The following is a 22,536-nucleotide window of genomic DNA, read 5'->3' on the forward strand; positions in this document are numbered from 1 at the left end:
TAGTTTGCACAAATAATTACATATTCATCCCACCTTTCCTCCCTTTTCTCTCTCTCTCTCCCTTCTTCTCCCTCCTGCTCTTTACCTTGTCCTTCTGGAGTCTCACCAAAGGGATTCACTTCCACCTGAGTAGCATCAATCTTCAGGAAGAGATTATATAGCTTCTTAATTTGATCTGCAGCCTAAATGTGATCAAGTGAAATAGAATTACATCAAAGCAGTAAAAGAAAATTTATATTGCTCAATTAATGAAACCTTAAAAATAGCAAATTATGTCCTTATTTTCAGTTAGGTTTTCAGAAGTGAAAAAGAGAAAGGCATAATTATTTTAATTTCTACACTATTCATTAGAAGGAATTGCTCAACTTTCCTCCAGATACCAGAAGAGACGATTATCAAGAAAACAAAATATTTCAGTACAAACTAAAAATGTTATCAATCTTTTTGTAAATGATCAAGCCCCTAATAGCCAAGTTAGACTGCAATACAAGATACAATTATTAATACAAACAAGCTCCATTTAAGTAAAAGGTAAACATGATTTTGAGAGTTTATAATGATTGGGTTTTCCTTATTATGCTGGAATTATATGCATCAATACAGACTCATAATAGGCAAGGCAAAACAATTACTGAGTATCTAATGGAAACTGCTATAAAACAGAAAGATTAAAGTTTTTAACAGTGTACTCCAGACTGGTAGAGTTTACACTGAAAATAGCTTTATCCCAAAGGCAAAAATCACAAAGGACAAGATTATCCAAGGTTTCCCTAATATGACGAGAGTTCATTTTTTTCGGCCTGTTTAATATTTACCCATTTATTCTTTCCAACAAACATTTACTCACTGCTGATGTCAGCGTAGGGGAATATTGGATGGACTGTGGCTGGGGATGACAATGTAAATAAATCTAGATACCACCTGGGTAGTTTACACTTACAGTGAACAGACAAACCTGTGCCATTATGGCTGAATAGTGGGTATCAGTTTTACTCCTGGCTTCAATCTATTTCCCAGCTGTGGTTTTCCTACTGCCATCTTGTTCATTGTGCTAGCCCTGCACTCCTGATGATCAGATCCATTGAGGCCCTGTTCCACTCTGCTGTGTGTGCCAGGAGTCTGACTTATAGGCTGAGTTTACATGATTGCTGGGTCAGCGGGCTACCAGCTCAGTTATTCCAAGTGGAAGCAGTGGTGAGAGAAAGGTGGGAGAGGGAGAGAAAAGCCAGGTATTCTACTTCAATGTTTCTGCCTTAAGCTGCCTACCCCTCCAGCTGTTGCTCCAACTAGAGGCCCTCCCCCAGGGCTCTGGCTTCAGTTTCCAGAGGTTCATCCACATAGCTGACTCTCTTTCTAGAGCATATGGAAAGAAATTGTTCCTTGTCTTTGTTTAGCTCTATTCCTTGGTGTGCCCGGAAACCCTGTAGCTCTTGCAGTCCCTATATAGCAAATTCCTTAAGATAAATCCCAATCAGGGTCAATACTGAAAGCAGTTCCAGACTTGAGGAAAGAATTTTGGTAGATTTTCTTCATGTTATCTTAATGCATTATCCTAACTTGAAACCAAGTACATAAACAAATAAGTATCCCTAATGAGCTATTCTAAGTATTTCATATTAGATATTTTTATGGATAGAAAACACATGGTATAAAACTCCCTAAGAACACAAGGTTTTACTGTGAATGCACCTCCCCACTCCACCGGGCTCCTCAGTATCCCACAGCAGCCACCTTACCAATACGTGCTTCGTCTGAGTGGTATTCTATGCACATGCAAATATATATTTTCATCTTAAAAAATGATTTGATACTTGTATCTTTACTCAACAAATTTTAAACACCCTTCACTGGCAATGTAAGTAAGCTCTAATTCTTAAAGTGTTCCTATCATATCTCAACATATGGCTATGCTATAATTCTAACTGTCACTTAAATGATGGCCACTTGGATTGCTTCTAATAGGCTGATATTATTTTAAATGCTACCTTATCTCTACAGGTGTATCATACATGTGATTGACTATTTGTAGGATAAATTTACATTTTAAGTGTCAAAGGAGCCTATGAAATTGCTCTTGGTAGAAGCTGTCTGTAATTTCCACTCCCACAACCCAGAATCCCAGAGACTTTTTTCACTCAGACCCATCAACCATATGGATGCCAGAGAGTGTAGTAAATGAAAAAGTATCTCTTAAACAGTTTGGATTTTAATATCTTTCATTATGAATGAGTTTGAGCATTGTTCTATGTACTTAAGAGACATCTGCATTTCCTTTTCTATGAACTTTGCCCATTTTCCTATTGAGATTTTGGTCTTCTTCTTATTAACTTAAAGGAAGTATTTTTATGTAAAGGAAATTTGCTCTTTATCTCATGCAAACTGCAAGTATTTTTCCCCTTTTAACCTTTACCTTTAACCCATGCTTTTGCAACTTTGTGGCATGGAAATTTAGTAAGAATCATGTCACTCTTTTTACTCTGGCTTTGGGTATTGTGTTAAACTTTCAAAGGCCAATCTCATTCTCAGACTTTTAAAAATTCTCCGATCACTTTTAAAAATCCAAATAGGAATTGCAATTAAATGAAAAGTTAATTTTAAAACTACTGGTTGATTTTTTTTTTTTTTTTTGAGATGGGATCTTGTTATGTTGCCCAGGCTGGTTTTAAATTCCTGACCTCAAGCAGTTTTCCCAACTCAGCCTACTGAGTGGCTGAGACTACAGGTGGGCATCACCATAGCTAGCATTTTGAGGGTTTCTGAGTTATCACTGTGAGCTTGCAATACAGATACAAGAGAGAGCAACTTGTCTACCCTGATGGTGGCTTCCATGGTACTTCCACAGCTCCAGCAGAGAGTCAGCATTTAATAAATATTAGGTGAACTGATGATTAATGTTATTAAAATAATATGGGGAAGTGACATAACAGAAATAACTATGGGCAGATAAATTTATAAGATATTACCCCAGCCACTTCAAAAGTTACCTTTTTGAAAAGCTGTGGTAAAATACATGGAACATAAACTTCACCATCACAAACATTCTTAAATGTCCATTATTAGTGTCAAGTATATTCACTATGGCACAACCTCTCTTCAAAACTTTCTCTTGTACCCAAATAGAAACACTAGAGCTGGGGTGGAATGCTGTGGTCTGAATATGATTCAGCCCTCTGACACTCATGGCCATCGAGAAACTTAATCTGACTGATTAAAGTCATCAGAATGGGGAACTCATGATTAAATACCAGCAGCTTTTAAGAGAGAAAAAGACCAGAACACACACCTGTTCCCTGTCTCTTGCTATTTTCAGACTCTGCCAGCAAGAAGGTCATCACCAGATGAGGCCTCTAGACCTCAGAACAGAACTATGAGACAATATAAACCTCTTTTCTTTATAAGCTACCAAACTCCAGGCATTTCACTATAGTAACACAAAATGGACTGATACACCCATTGAAAATAAGCCCCCATCCCTTCTTCTGGTTCTGACAACCACCTTGCTACTTTCTGACCCTGACTCCCCTAGGTACCTCATACATGTGAAATCATACTGTATTTGACTTTTGGTGAATACATTATTTCATTTAAGGTTCTGTCTGTGAGTCAAGGCCACTGCAATCATACATTAGCCCAGTATGGTGGGAGGAGGTTTGGCTATTTTAAGTTTTACTTTTGGGCAAAAATTAATATGTACAAACATTTTGTGAGCAAGGTTAAAGCATGATTAGCTTTGTATCATGAAATCTACAAAGGTTCTCCCTTATAAGATGTCTTATTCCAGAGATTATAACCTAAATGGTTCTAAGGACTCAGCAGGCAAAATGTGTCTGTCTGAGCAAGTATACTAATAGGGAATGGCAGGGCATGTGACAGGTGGAGATTAGTCCAATTTTTTTTTCAATTTGTAACCACTATATACGAAAAAAAAAGTGTTTCCTTTTGCTACAAGTTCATGTTATTTTCAGACTTAGGCAATTTAAAAGTTAAATCTCTAAAATCAAATATATCTATATGTATATATACATATACATACATATATACATATGTGAACAACTTAAAAAGTAACTTCAAAAATTGTTTAACAAGTTAAAGGATTTCAAGTAACTTTTATTACATTTCAGAAAGTATTAACATTCACTTAGGGTTCGCAAACCTAGTCAGATGTAAAAACCATTCTCCTGGTATTATGGATCTTGTGCAAACTTAGCCATCAGATCTTTTCATCAGCCTCAATACTAGAGGCACATGGTGACCATACAGAGCATCTAGTTTTGAGAACTAGTACATAGTAGTCCCATCTTATCCTTGGGTTCGCTTTCCATGGCTCCAGTATTAGAGATCAACCCTAGTCTGAAAATATAGTCTAGAATACCAGGCTACCTTAAAAGGCAGAGAGACCACATTCACATAATCTCATTACAGTACATGGTTATAATTTATCTGTTGTATTATTAATTACTATATGTAAAGTCTATACATTAAACTTTATAATATGTACGTCTGTATAGAAAAAACATAGTTTATATAAGGTTTAGTATCTTTCCTTAGTTTCAGGCACCTACTGAGGGTCTTTGTATGCAACCCTCTTAGATAAGGGGGGATTTTCTAGATAATAAAATTAAGAGACACTTAAAAAAGCATACCAATTTTTAGTCATATTAAGCTTTCCTGGAATTACAGATTTTTTTTCAACAAACTCCTGCTGAAACCAGTCTTAGTCTGGGGCATATATTTGTTAGTTTTTATGTAAGCTGAAATATAACCTTTATTTTTTGTTAATATTAATAAATCACAGTTCAGAGACAAGAGGCATGAATTTCAGGAAAAAATCTCAAGATATTATTTGATGATGTTCACTCATAAGCGAGATGTCTCCAAATGCCTAAAGAACATACTAGATGAAAATTAAATAACTTTAAAAATCACACTAAATCTAAGGGACTTCCAAGATACCATTTCTTTTCTTTTTTTGTGTGTATGGGGTGGTACCAGGGATCTAACTTGGGACCTTGTGCTTGTGAGGCAGGTGGTGGAACCACTGAGCTAAATCCCTGGCCCTCAAGATAACATTTCTTTATGAAATGATCAGTAATTAAATGTTTTCCCTTCTCAGATCTCTTCTCCATTTCTGCACCCTGCTTCCCTAGCACGTCTAGGTAATCACCATGGCTTGAGCAAGAGATTTCCAGATCTATAACTGCAGCCCTTGAGCACCACTTTACCTTGGCTTCCATGCCTTTCTACCTTTTTATTATATAAACGTAGCTCCATGTGTCTCACACAGATTCCAACAAACCCGTAACTGAGCTATCTCTATCAGAAATGTCTCTCTCTCTTTCTCTCTCTCTCCCTCTTTCACTGACTGCTCCTCCTATAGTCTCCACCATCTGGGTGGTCTCCCCTGCTCTGTGAGCCCCTGGAGGAAAAGACCTAGTTCTCATTGTCTTTCTTCCCCAAGCACAGCAGAGTTAAGCAGCACCTAGAGTTCACTCTAAGCATCTGGGCAAATAAAAATTTAGAGCCTTTTAAAGTGTCAGCAGTGAAAAAAAAAGGGGAGAAAAATGAATTAATTTCCTTTCTTTGCTTGATATACTAAGTTCAAAAATATAATTATAATATAGCTACTTAATAACCTCTTCAATGCTCCTAAAGTGTTTCAGGCACTGGTAAAACATGATTATACCATTTAAGAGCTATAAATAACTCAATTTCCACTTACAATATTTAGGCATTGGGGGTGTCTTATGATGAACATAATACTATTACTGCCTTCTCTAAAATTCCTATTTTACTCACCTCCTGAGCTCTCAAATGACGAGGTCAGCAGATTTTGCCCACTCCAGATTTATTCTTCTACCAGGTAGAGCCACCTGCTGATAACTCCCTAGGAAATGCTTCAAAGCGGACAGCCTAGACGTCTTGTTTCTCTTATTTCCACACATGACAAATGTCTCCCAGGCAACTAATATACAGGCCAAGCACTCTGTGGGCTGCAGGCAACACAGCAATGCACAAGATGGACAAAGTCCCTGCTGTGATGAAGATCAGGATCTAGCAAGGGTGACCACACATAAATAAGAGAAACGTTGAAGCACAAAGTGATACAGAGGAGGCAGACAGGAGTGCGCTCGGGAGCTGGTGTAGAACAGCGTGTTAGGACACAGCGACTATAAGGAAAGTGGCTGTCAGTGATCACCAGCTCTAAAGGAGAAGTCCCCTAAATGTCAAATGAAGCCCGCGTGTGGTTAGCAGCCCCATTCTGAGAAGGTGAAACTGACCGTTACAGCACATATCCAGGAATTCCTCTTGTCTTTCAAAAGTCACTTCCCTCCCCTGGCATCTCTTTTGCAGTTGTCCAATGAATGCTGCCCTTTCTTCTCCTCCTAAGGCTGAGTCCCAGATGATCCTATCTCCTTCAACCCCATGGGACTTTTTGCTTTTCAAGGGAATTTCTACTCTCATTTTCAAATAAGTGCTGTCCTCCTTTCATTTAAAATATACGTATGTATGTATATTCTACTTTAATTCTCTAACTTGCTTACTGTCATCATTAAAGTTCTACAGAACCAATCAATCAATCAATGCAAAATTCTACTTTAATTCTCTAACTTGCTTACTGTCATCATTAAAGTTCTACAGAACCAATCAATCAATGCAAAGGTAAAGAAAAAAGTACAAAATCTACTGTGTTATAGGAAGAGTGCTGCTCAACTAAATTAATGGACATTCAGTCAGTCCTCTGTAGCTGCAGGTTTTGCATGCAGGGATTCATCTAACCACAAATAGAAATGATTCTTCAAAACAAAATTGTGCCTAAAAAATAAAATAATTTCCATAGCATTCACATTGTATGGGGTATTATAAGCAATCTAGAGATGATTTAAAGTAAATGGGGAAGGGGTAAATAGGTTATATGCAAATAATATGCCATTTTATATGAGAGATTTGAATACGTGTGAGTTAGATATCCTTAGGGGTTCCTGGAACCAATTCTCCATGAATAGTGAGGGATAACTATACTCAGGAACTACAGGTAGACCCACTGTGGGGCCCTAGGAGAGGAGTGAAGGGAAGGGAGGGGAGAAAGGAGAAAGAGATCAGTTATTTTACTGTCATTAATAATAAACTCCTTAACTAACTGCTATTCTTTCATAACTAAAGGGCGCTTGAGATGAGTATTAAGGTCTTGAAGGTCACTAAGGGGCTCCAGCCCAAGGAACATATACACACATAACCTAAGAGTGGCCCCGCTGAGTAATGGAGGAGGGGAAGTAGCTGTTCAGTTCTTCTGACTCGGCTGTGGGACAAAGATGCTTGCCTGTGTAGGCACACTATCAGGCACATGATCTAGAACAAAGGCAGGGCAGCACCAGGATGTTCATGACAGATCTTGTTCTTCAACAACTTGGAGGACAGTTTTCTGTGGTTGATGCCAAGGGATACTACTATAAAGTGTAGCATATTTTAAGCTCTGCTCAGTGAAATATGACCTTCAAGACATTAATACTCATCTCAAGTGTCTATCGGCGATGAAAGAACAGCAGTTCGTTAAGGGGTGTATTATTAATGACAACAACAAAATAATAACTGATCTTCTCTTTTTTTCCTCTGCTCCCTCTCCTCTCCTCCCTTCCCTTCTCCTTTCCTTTATTTTCTTCAAGTGCTCTACTTTTGCACCACCTCCCCCACCAAATAACTGATCTTTATGAAGTACTTTAATAAACACTTTCACACACCATTATACTAAATTCCCACCATACACCCCTCAATTAGTGGTAATCATGCCCATCCTACAGATGCTAAAATTAAAATTAGGATGCACTGAATCCCATAGGTGCTAGCTGCCAGTATCAACACTGCTACAAAAACCATAAAGAGATCATCTATACGTCACAAAGTGCATGTACCACATGTAGCACATATACGGGCAGCACAAACATGCACACACACATTATAAACATTCCCTTCTGAAACACCAGGAAATATTTTTCTTCATCATAAACTAAGGAAACAATAAATATTAAAATATAAAAAATAAATATAAAACAATAATCCTGTTTCCTGGTAATCACAACACCAGAAGTAATTAAGCAGGTTCCCAAATGTTTTCTGAAAGAAGTCAGACATGCTATCCCTCAATGGCTTATGTACCTGGTTTTTCAAAGGCCCAAGGAAGCCCAGATTTTCTGCCATCCGCTGAGCTTGGCTGTCCTTTATCCCTTCAAAAATATCAATTGGCTCCTAGTAAAAATAAATCAAATGAACAAAATTCATACAGTCAAGTGAGAAGATTTACAACCTCAGAAAGAAAATGCTTAGTATTAATTTGCAAATGAGTAATTAAACTGTGGCACCCTTCCAGAGATCTCTGAACAGGGCTACTCCAGCTGCCTATAGGGTATGTTTTAATTACCAGACAATCAATGAAACAGCCCTTCCAAAAACTATATAATTCTTCAAGGTGGCATGCTGACAAGACGATCTGACGCCAGTTTTCACTTTTAATTACTATACAGATGGCACTGATGAATATTTAGTCAGTTAATTTTTATGACATCTTTTGGAAGCCTTCCAAAGAAGGTTTTTCTGCCTAATATTGCTGTTAAGTTTAGAGTTGTCATATTTAGGTTAAATATTATCCTCTGATTTAAACACTCTACTGATGATGAATATTATTAATACCTTAGCTCTCTACAAAGTACCATTCTCAAAATACCAAGTGCTACTTATATATATTATTTCATATATTCTTTTAGTAAACAGAATTGTTTCCAATAATGATAATTTTGAAAGTGGGGAGGTATTACTGATAAGCCTATATGTAGTCTCAAACTTCCAACGTAGTGATCTTATATATGGAACATTGGCAATAGTATTTTTAAATGAATCACTATTATATGAGTGCATTATCTAGACAAAGAGATTTAGGAAAATAAATCCCTCCTTTTCAAAATGACACAGAATCACTTTGTAGAAGAAAAAACACGTTTCTATTGGAAATTGTATAAGGACATTTAGAATCCAGATTAAAAACTGAAATGATAATTTTATAGATTTTATATATTTTCTTATATAGTTACAATAGAGTAAGAAGGATTTTATAAACCTCACTTCACATAATCCTTATAGTTCTGCAGGGCAAAAGTCACATCATTTTTATTCTTTCAGTTTGAAAAATGAGGCTTAGAGTCTGTAAGAAATTTATAAACCAGGTATGACTAAATATCTCTTTGACTAGTCTTATAAACGGGACAAGACCTCAAAGATTAGAACAAACTGACAGTAACTGGATCTTAAAAAGATTTTATTTTACTCAAGGTAGTCTGTAGTTCATAATCTGTCTCCTCAGAAAAAAATTCTTGAACCTTACATAACGTTAAACAAAACAGAGTTAACTAGGAAACAATGAAAATACCACAGTGCCCTCCCATTGGATAACACTTGGAGCAGGCTGGCTGAAAAGGAATGACAGAGAAGGGAAAGAGGGCGGAAAAGAGAAGGAAAGAAGGCAAAGAGCGAAGGAAAAAAAAAGCCCTTGAATATTAACACTTTGATTCTGTCCAACTTTCTATTGGATCTCCAACAAGAAAAGGGATAAACATCTAGTTTACTTTGTGTTTGTTTTTATTTTTTTGAGACAGGGTCTCACTATGTAGTTGAGACTGACCTGAAACTCACTATGTAGCCCAGGCTGGTCTTGAACTCACAGCGATCCTCCTGCCTCAGCCTCCCGAGTGCTGGGATTACAGGTGTGCAACACCACTCCCGGCTGATAAACATCTAGTTTAAATCTCAGAAACAGATGTTTTGCTTTCAGGCTTAGACTCTGCACTAGGAATTTAACAGATTCTAGAATAACAATCCATTAAAAACAGCATAGCCAGATACTTAAACATACCTTAAAAATAAGTTCTGGATTTGAAGCGGCCACCTCTTCGATGTCAACACCCCCCTGGGGGCTGCCTACCAGCACAGGGCCATTGCAGGCCCGGTCCATCAGAATCGCTAAATAGGTTTCTCTGGAAATGTCCAGGGCTTCTGCGACCATCACCTAGTACATTAGTGGGAAAGTCAAATTAATTCAGCATCGAGCAAATTTCCACTTGGAAATCTATACAAACTCACTACACAAATCAAACAACTTCATTTTCAGCAAGTTAAACTAGTGAGTTTGCTCCAGGAGACTTAAGGCTTCTCCTCCCATGGTACACAATTTCCATTTTCACCTCCTAACTAGATTGTGTTAACTTGTTCAAATGACAAGTATTTGGTGTGCCGCAAGGAATGTTTCCACTTTAATCCTTTTTACTTCCTTTCTTGAGAAACTCTGTTGCTTAAGAAAAACTCCAGGGAAGCGGCTGTTATTTTAATTTGACAGATTAACATTACATATATATCATTATACTGACTTTTTTCAGATTTCACTGGAAAACCAAATTTGATTACTAAAGAAGGATTCTTTTATAGCATATCTGATATTTTGTATGTTTGTATAGCTCTGTCTCTTGGATCACTGTATTTTCTTTCAGTTTATATTCTTTTAGTTTACAAATACAATACATGCTTGTTCAAAAATAATGCAAAGCCTCCCAAAAGTACACAAGCAAGGGAGTGAAAGCAGCCATCTGATGCATGTCCGCCACATCCTCTATGCTGCTTAGGAAAAGGTGCATCTTCCTGGCTTCCCTGGAGAAGGCAGCCACTGGCCAGGACCCTGGTTGGGTAAAACGCAAGTGGGGAAGGATTCATTACCCCCTCAATGCCTCACCCAGGTGCTCTTTGCTCTCAAAAACTTGAGTAAATGCAGTCCCTTTCTGTACCTATCTGCAAGCACTACAGGAACAGAGAATCATCCCACACATGGAAGCATGCTGTACACACTAGAAAGCTTTCTTTTCTTAAAATCTTAACCTTACAACTAGGACATTTTTGTAGGATCTCTTTTTTCCCCTAGGATCGTTCAGTATATATATGTTAATATTTATTTAACAATGTTCCTACTCACAGCCACTTAAATGAATTTCCATTTTTCTAATACGCTACTGAAGTCATTAGTTTTTGCAGATATCTTTCCTTAATTGGCATATCCCTGTAAAGTAAGATGGCTAGGTTTAACTTCTGAATATTTAAGATTTTGGTAAGTAGTATCAACTTGCCCTTGAAAGAGGCTGTCTGAATTTATATGCTCAATAAGAACAATGAAGGATATTATCTGGAGCCATTCTACGTATAATTTTTTGGGGAAAATCATTTCATAGTCAAAGTATGACTATAGCTGTCTAAGGCCCAACGTCACCTTGCCCATGAGCTGGTTATGGCATGCAGAACATTAACTGTGTTTTGCCAAGATAAGGCCTCAATGGTCCCCTGATACTGTACTCTTGCTCAACTGTCTCCCATTTTTAAGGGGTATGGGGATCAAACTCGGGTCCTTATGCTTTCAAGGCAGGCAGCAGAACCACTGAGCTAAATCCCCGTGCCTCCCTTATTTTTAAGCTATCTTTCATTCACTAATCATTGATCTCAGCCCTGTCCCCTAGATCTGACATTGTCTTCACATTGGTCATTTCTACTGCCCACACTTTGAATTGTATATTCAGACTCCCAAATTTCTGTTTAGAACTTTCATATGAACTCCAATTCTTTTTTTTAATATATAAATCACTGAAGATGACTCTAGAAGTTATAAAAAAGAAGGCAAACAAGCTAGAAAGCTTGAAATATAAGGTGGGGAGTCTTCTGTGTCCTCTTTCTGCTTGTGACATGATGCTGGGGGAGCTGGCAAAACAGAAATGCCAATAGGAAGAGATAAGGAAATCTCCAGGTCCAAGGAGCTTCATTAGAAAAAGTTAACAAGCATTTAGAATGGAATTAAAACCAAGTATCAAGAAACAGGCTGGACAATGAAGTTGAGATTCCAGTGCCACTTATAATTGCTACTGAAAAAAAGATAAATAACAGGTGCAAATCTAACAAAATCTAAGCCAAACTATCCAGTATCGATGAAAGGAATCAAAGCCAATCTAACTATAAGAAGAAACATAATGCATTAATGGACTGTGAGACTTAATATAGCAAAGACATCAATTTTCTTCAAACTGATATAAAGGCTTAACACAAAAATCTTAGCAAGATTTTTACAGATAAAGATAAGGTTATTTTAACTTTGGAAAGGCATGGGAACTGAAATAGGTAAACTGCTTTGAAAAAGAAGAATAAATGAGAAAATCAGTCTCCACCATTTCACAACTTACATAGCTGTAGTAATTTAGACTGTATAGTGGTAGAAGGATAAATAGATAGACCAATGCAAGAAAACAGAGAAGCCTAAAACAGGACCAACAAATATATCCAGTGCATTTCTGACAAAGGTGCCAGTGCACTTTAGTAGGAAAGATAAGCCTTTTCAGAAAGTGTGTCAGGAGTAAGTGAACATCCACAGGTTGAAAAAAAGACCCTCAACTGAGGCCTACCATCTTCTTCAAAAGTTAACTTGAATTTGAGCAAAAACTTAAATATACAGTATAAAAATGTAAAACAAATAGAAAAATGAGCAAATTTTGTTACTTTGGACTAGGAAAATGGTTCTTAGATTTCATACCAAAACCCAATCCATAAAAGAAACATTGTTATGCTGCACTTGATCAGAATTAAGACATTTTCCCTCCACCAAAAACCAAATGAAACAAAACATTAAGGACAGGAATGTACAAGCTATATAACAGGAGAAAACATCTAAGAAGCACACATCAAACGATTGGCATCCAGGATATATCTCAGAACTCAACAGTAATAAAATAAATAATCTAATCAGAAAATGGACAAAACACACTGTCTTTGACGATCTGTGCTGCTATAACAAAATACCAGAGTCTGTACAAAGAACAAAAACTTAAGCTAAATGTGTGGTGTATATTTGTAATCTGAGACACTTAAAGGCAGAAGAACAGGGATCATAGCTCATGAGTTTGAGGTCAGCATGGGCAACAAAGTGAGACTCCAGCTCAAAATAAATAACAACAACAAATTATTATTATTTCCCTGTAGTTCTGGAGTCTAAGAAGTCATAATTAAGGTGCTATCACTCAGCAGCTAGTGAGAGCCACTGTGCAGTAAAGGTGTAAGCTAGGTCCCTCCAGATCTATTAGAAGGAACCGTAATGTAATCCATTCCTGACAGCAGAGCCCTGAAGGATTCTCAAAAGGCCCTACCTCTAATGCGACAGCAATGGGAATCAAGTTTCAGCATAAATTTTGGAAGGGGCATTCAGACCACAGCAAGCCTGAAGAACAGCTTATCACAGAGAATATACAGGATGCAAGTAAGTAAATAAAGAGGAGTTTAACATCTTCAGCTATTAGGGAAATGCAAATTAAAATCAGGATGCAGTATTACTCCACCCCTATCAGAATGGCTAAGATAAAAAAATACCACTACCAAGTGCTAGCTAGGATGGTTACTCATACATTACAGGTGGCAACATAAAATGACACAGTCCTTTGAAAACATTTGTGAATTTCTGAAAAAATGAGTCACACAACCAACATAGGACTCAACAATATCTCCCCAAAAGGAAAAGTTCACATTGACACCAAAAATCCAGTTACACGAGGGTGCAGAGCAACTAAAACAGGCCAGAGGCCCCTCAACAGATGATGGTTAAACAAACTGTCTGTATTCAGAATGCTACTTAGCAATAAAGAGGCACACGCTCCTGAAACAAGCCCCTCCAGGAATGTCCATAAAATGAAGCTGACTGGAAAAAATTTTCCCAAAGGTTATATAATACTACCTGATTTCATTCGTGTAACATTTTAGAACTGTTTGTGCTCACTCAAAATTGCTATGCTGAAAGCTCATCTTCAATGCAATGGCAACTAGAGGTAGAGCCTTCGTGACCGATTCGACTGTAAGGGAGGAGCCTGAGAGAAGAGATCTGTACTCTTCTGCAAAGAAGCCCAGAAAGCTACACGTGTTCCCACATGTGGGAGCAGCAAAATCTCGGCATTCTATAAATGGGTCTTCACTAGACACCAAATGTGCTAATGTCCTAGTCTTAGACTCCCGCCTCCAAATTATAAGAAACTCCCATTGTTTATAAGCCATCTGAATAGCAGCACTGTTACCACAGGCCGAGCATACTGTGACAGAGGTACCGAACACCTCCTGTCTCGGGTTTTTAAGTGTGTATAACTGATTTAATCTATAACAATCCTTCCTAGCAAATTATTATTATACCTATTTAAAAATTAGGCATTGGCTATTAAATGTTAGAACATCTTTAAACACAATACTAAAAAGAAAAAAAAAAACTTTCTGCCTGAAAACATCATTGCTATATACCAGAAACCAACACTATGCCTTGCAAATAAAAGTAGCCCAGATCATACCTCTCAAACACATAACAAACGTATGCAGGTTCTTACTCTTATGATTCATGTAGTGTAAATCATTAAAAGTTTATCCTTGTTCTGTCAAGCCGCATGGTAAATACTAAGTAATGACTTAATCCATAAGTCTAGGTCAGTTCCTCATCTTCTCAACCTTAATGGATCCAGGAAGATGGAGTGGACACTGAATAACTTGGAAAACAAAAACTTTGGATCCAGATGTTGCTTTTCTGGCAACATTCTATGGACTTTCTCTACTTGCACATCCTGAAAATGAAAGACATGGCCATTATAATGTCTAAAGCCTTTTCCATATATTAGAGTATTCAGAACATTCACTGTTGTACTGCCCCTAAAAAACTCAAAACAAATGCCCACCAATGAGTGATTAGTTAAATGTTAATTACATTTTTTCATGGGAACACTATGCCCCCAACAAAAAAGAAGAGATGAAATCATATGTATTTACATGCAAAGTCTTTCAGATTGTTTATTACATGCTGTGGTTGTGGAAATGTGACAAGTGACAATTTACATTTAAAAAGGAAAAAGGGAATATTTAACAATTATTTCAGGGTGGGGTGATAGCACAAGGAACTTTTACTTTTTAAAAATTTTTAAATTTTTGTATTATTGGAATTTTTTACATGTGTTAAGGACTTTTGCAACCAAAAAACTATTTAAAAATAAATCACTTGTAGTTTTCTGGCAATGACTCAATTTAGAAGAATGCCATTATCTCCACTATTTCAAGAATGTATCTACAAACTAATTTTACATTGAATTCTATTATTATATAGTGTGAATTTGCTTTGTGTGTACATTTTTATGTGCTTTTAAAAAGTTTCACAAACTCCAAAGTCCCATGTGACCATGTAAAACACAATCCCTACAAGTAAAAATACTATGCTGTCTGTGAAAAAATTCTGAGTAAGTTACACAGGTAAAAGATCATAATTAGATTTAAAGGGTGATAAAAGTAGAATTCCAGGCTGAAAAAGAAAAAATCAACAAAGATGAAATACTTTGGAGTTTTAAACAGTTTTTCACACCCACTGAAGGGGCAGCAGTAGAGGGAAATGATCAACAGCAGTTTTCTTTTTGCTTCCTCAACATTTAGAAAGGTTCAGGGCTCTAGTAAGACAGAGCTCATGACCTGTCAGGATTCCGTTGTCCCTCCAGCTTAGGGTCCTTATATGGGACAGGGTAGATACTCTCACAATACACTGAGGACTACCTAGTGATTGTTTTTAAGTCATGTCAAGCGGTTTCCATAAAATTTTCTCTCTGAAAAGTACAAACAGAAAATACTACCTCAGTGTCCAACAAGCATGGCACAATGATAGAGATCATAAATCTGTGTCAATAGAACAGACAGTTGCTTACCCCAAAAAGCAGGGCCCCAAATTACTACTGGGACAGGACCTTCTAACCATGACTCCCTAGATCTGGCAGACTGGAGGCCCAGATAAATTTTATTCCTGAATCTGTTTTCACTATAGCTTCCTTGAAATTTGAACAAGGGTCCCTCCCTGCCCATTTTATTGGCACTGGGTCCTGAAATCAAATAGCTGGTTCTGTTCCTTCCATGCACGAAGGGAGACTGCACAGCTGAGAAAAGTGGTAGGAGAGGTAGGTTCTGTCCTCAGCTCTGCCATTCAGAAGTTCACAGCTGAGACAGGCTACTTGTCTCTGAGCTTTACTTTATGTGTCTATGTTGCACATGTGGGTATATGCATATATAAGGTGTACAACCTTATACACACTTGAGTGTCTCTGCAAACTTCACTGATACAATATACTACCAGAAATGAAGGGAGCTCAAAATCTTAAAGTATGGTATAGGGCAGTGAGGTGAACCTCTTAGGGCTTTCAATGACAACAAACAGCCTGCTGTAGCACGTGTGTCACAGGCCCACCACCAGTGGTTTATGGGCACTTGGGAGAAGCACAAGAGGTAAGTATGATATACAGGACTAAAGGTGGGGCCAAAAGGGGGGAAGAAGTGCCCCTCCGTCAGTATAAGGCTGTCCTACTAAACCCTGCACAACTTTAAACAGAATATACCTGTCTTCATCACTCACCCCTACTCAATTTTACTAGATGCAAAAAATAATAAATAAAATATCACAATTATAGAAGGCTTTTTATTTCTCAAAGGCACAGTAGTTGCAAATAGATCACAGGTTTAAAAAATTACATGGCAAACTGCCAAAGAGCAGTGCTTCACTCCATGCTGTCAAAACTGAGGTATGATTTTCTTTCTTTTTTTAAAACATATATGAAGAAAATAACCAAAAGCATCCATATTACCTTGTTAACTTTCACACCTTCTTTCGGAGTTTGCTTTGTTGCTAGATTATACCCAATCATCTGTTCAGCCAGCTGTCCCACAACTTTGGGGCTGAGGTTGAGAAAAAAAGAAAAGAAAATCAATGTTTGTTGAAAGTCATTTTCTGCACAGTCCACACAGCCTCATGTCTACAGTGCATAGGGCCCACCCCTATTCCCAGAACCCAAATCTTTCCACTCATCTCCTGTGTGCCTAGTGTTGTGCTAGAGCTGACAGCAAAATACAAATGCGTGAAAGCAAGAAATGTGGGATGCTTGCTGATCTCTGCAATGTTTTTGCTCTGATAAGTTACAATCATCAGAAAGAGACAATGCTGAGATATATAGCAGATTTAGACAAAAGCTGAATAAATATTTGAGAATGGACACTTTGGGAAATACTAAACAATGAGAGGAATGAGCAGGAGGATAAAGATTAAAGTAAATAATGAAGGGTATACAACGGCCAGGGATGAGAGGAACATGTTCAGTGTTGGGCGATAACACTGGAGACGGACTCAGAGGAAAGCAGGCATACACTACTGGGTCAGAGGATCTGAAGCCACTGGTAATACAGAGCCACTCGAGGTTCTTTCATAGCAATGACATTATAAAGCGGCATTTCATTTGCAAGTGGTACCATTTCCAGCATTTATGGTGAACTGCTTATTGTACAGGAGAGAAGAAGTATACAATTTCCATCAATTAGAGGGAAAGAAAACTTTAAGAGAGCAGAAGGAAATCTGGGGCACTGCTGGACCACCTGTCTCCTCTACTTGCTGTGGCCTGCTCTAACCCCACCCCAACACTCCTCAGTGGGCCTTGCAATCATGAGCAATGCTTTCCACAATCATGTGGCTCAAAGACAAGGAATTAGAACCCGTACACTTACTCTCTTGTTAAATGAACACCTCCTTTCAGACCACTATTGAAGACACCTTTTCCTCTTCCTCCAGCTAAGATCTGGGCTTTTAAAACAATTTCTTTTGCATCTGAAAAAGAAGAGTTGGTTGTTGATTTTAAATTCATTTTCTTCTTTTTGTTTAATAAGCAACAAAGAAAGCAATAATGATATATAACTTCCAAATACCAGGCAAAAGTGCCCTCAAATCAACTTTGAAAATAAAGACAGTAACTTCAAAAACCATCAGTGTGCCTAAATACAAAGCCTGTTTATCAAAAGTATTCAAAGCTTCCCACCAGTTTAAGCAGCCAGTACTCAAGTGTCCCAAGAGAAGTAAGGCATGCACTCTTCTTGTTCTGTTCAGTGTGTCAAAAGATGCTAATAGTAAACCCAGGACGGCAGTATTAGTTTTACTGTGCCATGACACTCCCGTGTGATGGGGCACCGATCTGCATCAGAGAAGCTAACTGTCAGCCGTGGGACACGTAAAGACCAAGTTAGGAAGGGAAAAGGTTTGAAAACAAGACACAAAGGCCATATTTAATAACTGTATTCTTGGAAACCAACAGGTTTTGAGCAGTTGTTCTATATATTGACAGGACTGGGCAAGGGGAGAGGAAATGAAGAAATGGATTAGTATATGCGCTGCCGAAGTGCTCGAGCACACGAAATGGATTAAAACTGAAAGCAAGAAATATTTTTAAAAATGTTGGCAAGAAAAAAATCTTGGGGGAAAATGGTTGTGGAATATTTGTTTCTCATACTCAAAAAGAGAATGAAATTTGTGTTTTTCATCTCTTAAAACAAAGTTATAAGCCTGAGTATCTTATGAGCCTAGCAGGAAAGTTGGATGTATGAAAGAACTCAGCGATAGACAATACCTTTGGCAAACAGGAAAGTGGTGGTGGTGGGGCAAAGAAAGGGACAGACAAGGAGAAAAAGAATCAGAGAAGGGAAAGAGGGAAGGGGAGAAAGGGATAGAGGGGAAGGGAGTGGGACGAGGGAGGGAAGAAGGGAGGGAGGGAGAGAGAATGCACTAAATCAAGCCAAAAAATGTACATCTTCAAAGACCACAGCTGGCATCATGTTTATGAGTCACATTTGTTTAAAATCAGAGAACTAAATCAGACATCTTCTATGGGGTTGCTGTGATCAATTAATTTATTGTCTTTTTATATTGTAAAGAATCAAAACAATCATTTCAGAGATGATTAAAGAAAACCTAACATTCACCGGTATCTCCTATAATTCATGCAAGGTGAGAGATCTCTAAGTGTTGGCTATTCCAGCCATCACTTTCACTATATCCTTGTTACTCATTAGTGGGCAGGCAATGGTTAAAACTGGAAGAACCACAGAGTGTTACCCTACAGGTAATGAGGAGCTCTACAGGAGGATTTTCACACTGGCTTACAAGGTCACTGCCACAGATGCTCTTACAGCAACAAGGCTAGGTCACAGTCTTCATGGGTTGGTCTTCTTCTTCCTACATGTACTTATGTTCGGAAAGCCAGGGCCACCTTCCTCCCAGAAACACGGTTCCATCTTAGAATAAATCTTCTACACACTTGGATGACAGTCTGTGCTTTCACATCATCAGTTAACTGTGATTTGTAATTCATAATAAAGTGGTTACCATCAAGCTGAAAAGAAGACAAGCTATGCTCACTGTTCATTATCAGAAACTCACCAGAAAAAGAACCAAGTGAATCAGTTTACTGTATATTTGGGCTACTGCATGTAAGACTAGTAAAAAGAGCAAGGACATTGGAGTTAACAAGACCTGGGTTAAAATCTCCAACTCTAGGGCTGGGGCTGTATCTCCATGAAGAGCACTTGCTTGGCCTGCATGAGGCCCCTGGATTCCACGACTACCACTACAAAACAAACAAGAAAAACCCCACAGCTCTGACGCCTATTATTGTTTTTATAAAGAATGAGATTCAGAAAGGTAAAGGAAGCACGAATTTGTAAAGAGGTCAAATTTGTACCTTTATCATAAATGAAATACAGTACTTAAAATGATTACGCAAATACGTGGCACATTTAAAAACAATGAAATTATGACAGCTATTGTCATAATTATTGTCAGCATCTACCAAAAAAGTATGTAGGAAGATATCTCTAATTTGTCTTTAGAAGATATCAAGTGTAAAAAACTACTTACTCTTTTTTGTCTAAGCAAATGTTTAATTGTGATAACTTTACATCCTTTAAAAGGCTAACTAGCATTCCACTGCCAGTATCATTTTTCATATCCTCAGCATACAAGAGAGAGATGCGCACCTCTCCAAGCTGTCCAGCAGCTCAACTTAAAAGCCAGACAGCACACCTAATTGGGCATAGTTAATTGGCAGTACGTAGGCTGTGATGAGATCAGCTTTGGTTACTAACAATCAAGACAAAGAAATGGCTGCAGCCTCAGTGAAGAGTTGTCAACTACTCTCGTTACCATCTGACCTCATTTCAAATAGAGGCCATGATATGGAAGTGATGGTACATGGCCCTGGACAGCTAGTAATGTGTCCCTCCAAGACCTTAACTTTTTTTTCTTTTTTTCTGGTACCGGGGATCGAACTTGGGCCCTTGTACTTGCAAGGAGGGCAGTGAAATCACTGAGCTAAATCCCTAGCCCAAGATCTTAAGAGTATAAGATTTTTAGGGATATTTTTCACAGCTCTACTGCACAGTGCTGGAGGACAGACTGTAACAACGAGGAACACTGCATACAAGAGGGCACAGTGTAGTGCTAAACTCCTGCTCACAGACCAGTGCAGACCTGTGCAGGTTAAGGGTTCCGTGTACCTGTGCAGCCTGGCAAGTAAACATGGTGATTCTTAATATAGTATTTCAGCCCACCTAGAAAAGTGTGTACCTGTGAAGACAGGGCTTCATTATTATTGCACAGATGTATACATTTTCTTATTTAATTATTAAACTTGGGCTTATAATTTTGGTAAATAATTTAGCAAGTTAAAATATAAAAAAGGAAATTTTGTTATTTATATGGATTAACTATGTTATATATTTTATATAGGGCCCAAGGAAATTCCTCTTTACTCAAGACAGCCTAGATGGGCCACATGGGTGAAGGCCCACATGGTGGACCAAGCCAACACGGTGGATGCTGAAGCCACCCATTAGGACAACAGTTCTTCTTGGTTTTCATTGTGGTGCTAGGGGTTGAACTCAGGTCCTGACACCTGCAAGGCAAGTGCTCCACCAGGGAACTTAAACTCCAGTCCTAACTATGAGGGTGAATAGAAAAAGGAAAAGGAAGATATCATTCAAAGGCTGCAAATACTCTGCAACTCAGACTCCAGGCCAAGAGTAAGTTCACAAAAATAATCTCAAATACTAAACCACTACAGCAACTTCAGAAAAGCTGGTCACAAAGTAATTTAATTAAAATAGTTTATTTATTCAACAGTTTTTCCAAAAGCTCACCCAAATTTCCCCTTTTAAAAACACTGTCTCCTGTCCTATCCCAAAGAGTTATAAAAGAATGTCCCATTCATGAAATTCAACTTTCTTTTGATGAGTTGATTTAAACATACTTTAAGATAAAAAGCTAAAGAGAAACGGGGATAGGTTTTACAAATATATTACACCTATACATTAATAAACATATTATTGCACTGCAAGTTGATGTAATTCTAAAGTGCCTGCTCTTAAATATGTAGTAGCCTAAATATGCAATACATGTACTATATTTCATTCCTTTTCCAGTGAGTTTCTGATAACCGACAGTATGTACACCTGGCCAAGTTTACACTGTTTTATTGGAAACAGCCAGTTATAGTTTTTAAATATATTAGGAGAAAAAGCAATGGAAGACATATTTGGCAGACTGACAAAAATGTATAAGACTCTCAAACACTGTACTGTTTTAGAGAACAACATTGAAAGCTACTTAGAAACCTAAACAAAACCTTACACATAGTCCTATTTATTGTAATGTTTTGTAAATGTTTGTCTCTCATTCTTTACCACGAATGTAATTCAAATTATAATACAATTTGATGCCAATTTTTATAGTTTTCTAAGTCTTACGCTACAGAACAAATATTACTGGATGCATTGTTAAATCTAAAGGAAAAAAGTTAAATTCATTAAAAGAACTTTAAGTAGAATAAATAAGAAGTGTTTTTAATCAGGCAAGCTTTATAAAAATGATTGCTTTGTGTTTCAGAGATGGCATTCTGAAATTATTATTTTTGTAAAATAATGTTCACGAGACACAGCTAGGAACCACAATGGGGACCACAGTAACTGTGTGAGAATGTTAATCAAGAATGTTAGTAACTACTTAGTTTCAACTATTGTTTTTAAAACAGTTTACTGATGAATCAAGTATTTGTATAATCAACCTACTTTTTATTCAGCATTGCTCTCACAAAATATATTTTCCTACATGCAAAATACAGCACTGTACATGATGCTGCAGTAAGATGACTACCACAATGATCATCTGTTTCAAGTCAGTAACATTGGACTTGTTGTGGAAACTGTAATTTCTATGGTTCACTGAAGGGAGCAAAATTGGAATATCCAGTTTTGAACAGAATTGCAGTGTGTAATTGCAGTGTGGAAGGCGATCACCTTTCATCAGGTTTGATAGAATCCTAATTGAGACTGTTAAAATGTATTTCAGTATCTCAGATTAACCTATTACCAGAAGGCAAACAGAAAGGAGAGGGGAAGGCAGGAGAAGATTTGAAAGATATTATGGAAAGATGAACTTTTATAAAAGAACATATAATTATAGGGAGATAAGTATGAGAGGCCTAAGTGCCAATTTCCCAAAGGAAATGAGCTAACTTCTGTCCTTTCATTATTACTTGTGAATCCCAAACTTCAAACCAGTTACCAATATTCAATTATTACTATATCTCCTATAGGCTGAAAGGC

The 22,536-nt window shown here is 37.6% G+C and overlaps 1 protein-coding gene across 1 annotated transcript in view; it reads right to left on the minus strand.

The window, feature by feature from the left end:
- The window catches only part of Suclg2 (succinate-CoA ligase GDP-forming subunit beta), a 243,642-nt gene that overhangs the window by 115,207 nt on the left and 105,899 nt on the right, over positions 1–22,536 (minus strand). Inside the window, exons 3-7 of the mRNA XM_019205106.2 lie at positions 17,614–17,713; positions 16,704–16,794; positions 9,899–10,051; positions 8,152–8,241; positions 86–182 (exon numbers count right to left, since the gene is read on the minus strand). Coding sequence (XP_019060651.1) covers positions 86–182; positions 8,152–8,241; positions 9,899–10,051; positions 16,704–16,794; positions 17,614–17,713 — 531 coding nt within the window. The remainder of the gene's footprint in view (positions 1–85; positions 183–8,151; positions 8,242–9,898; positions 10,052–16,703; positions 16,795–17,613; positions 17,714–22,536) is intronic.

This window comes from Fukomys damarensis, unplaced genomic scaffold (genome assembly GCF_012274545.1).
Source record: "Fukomys damarensis isolate Sample0158 unplaced genomic scaffold, DMR_v1.0_HiC HiC_scaffold_28, whole genome shotgun sequence".
Taxonomy (NCBI): Eukaryota; Metazoa; Chordata; class Mammalia; order Rodentia; family Bathyergidae; genus Fukomys; species Fukomys damarensis.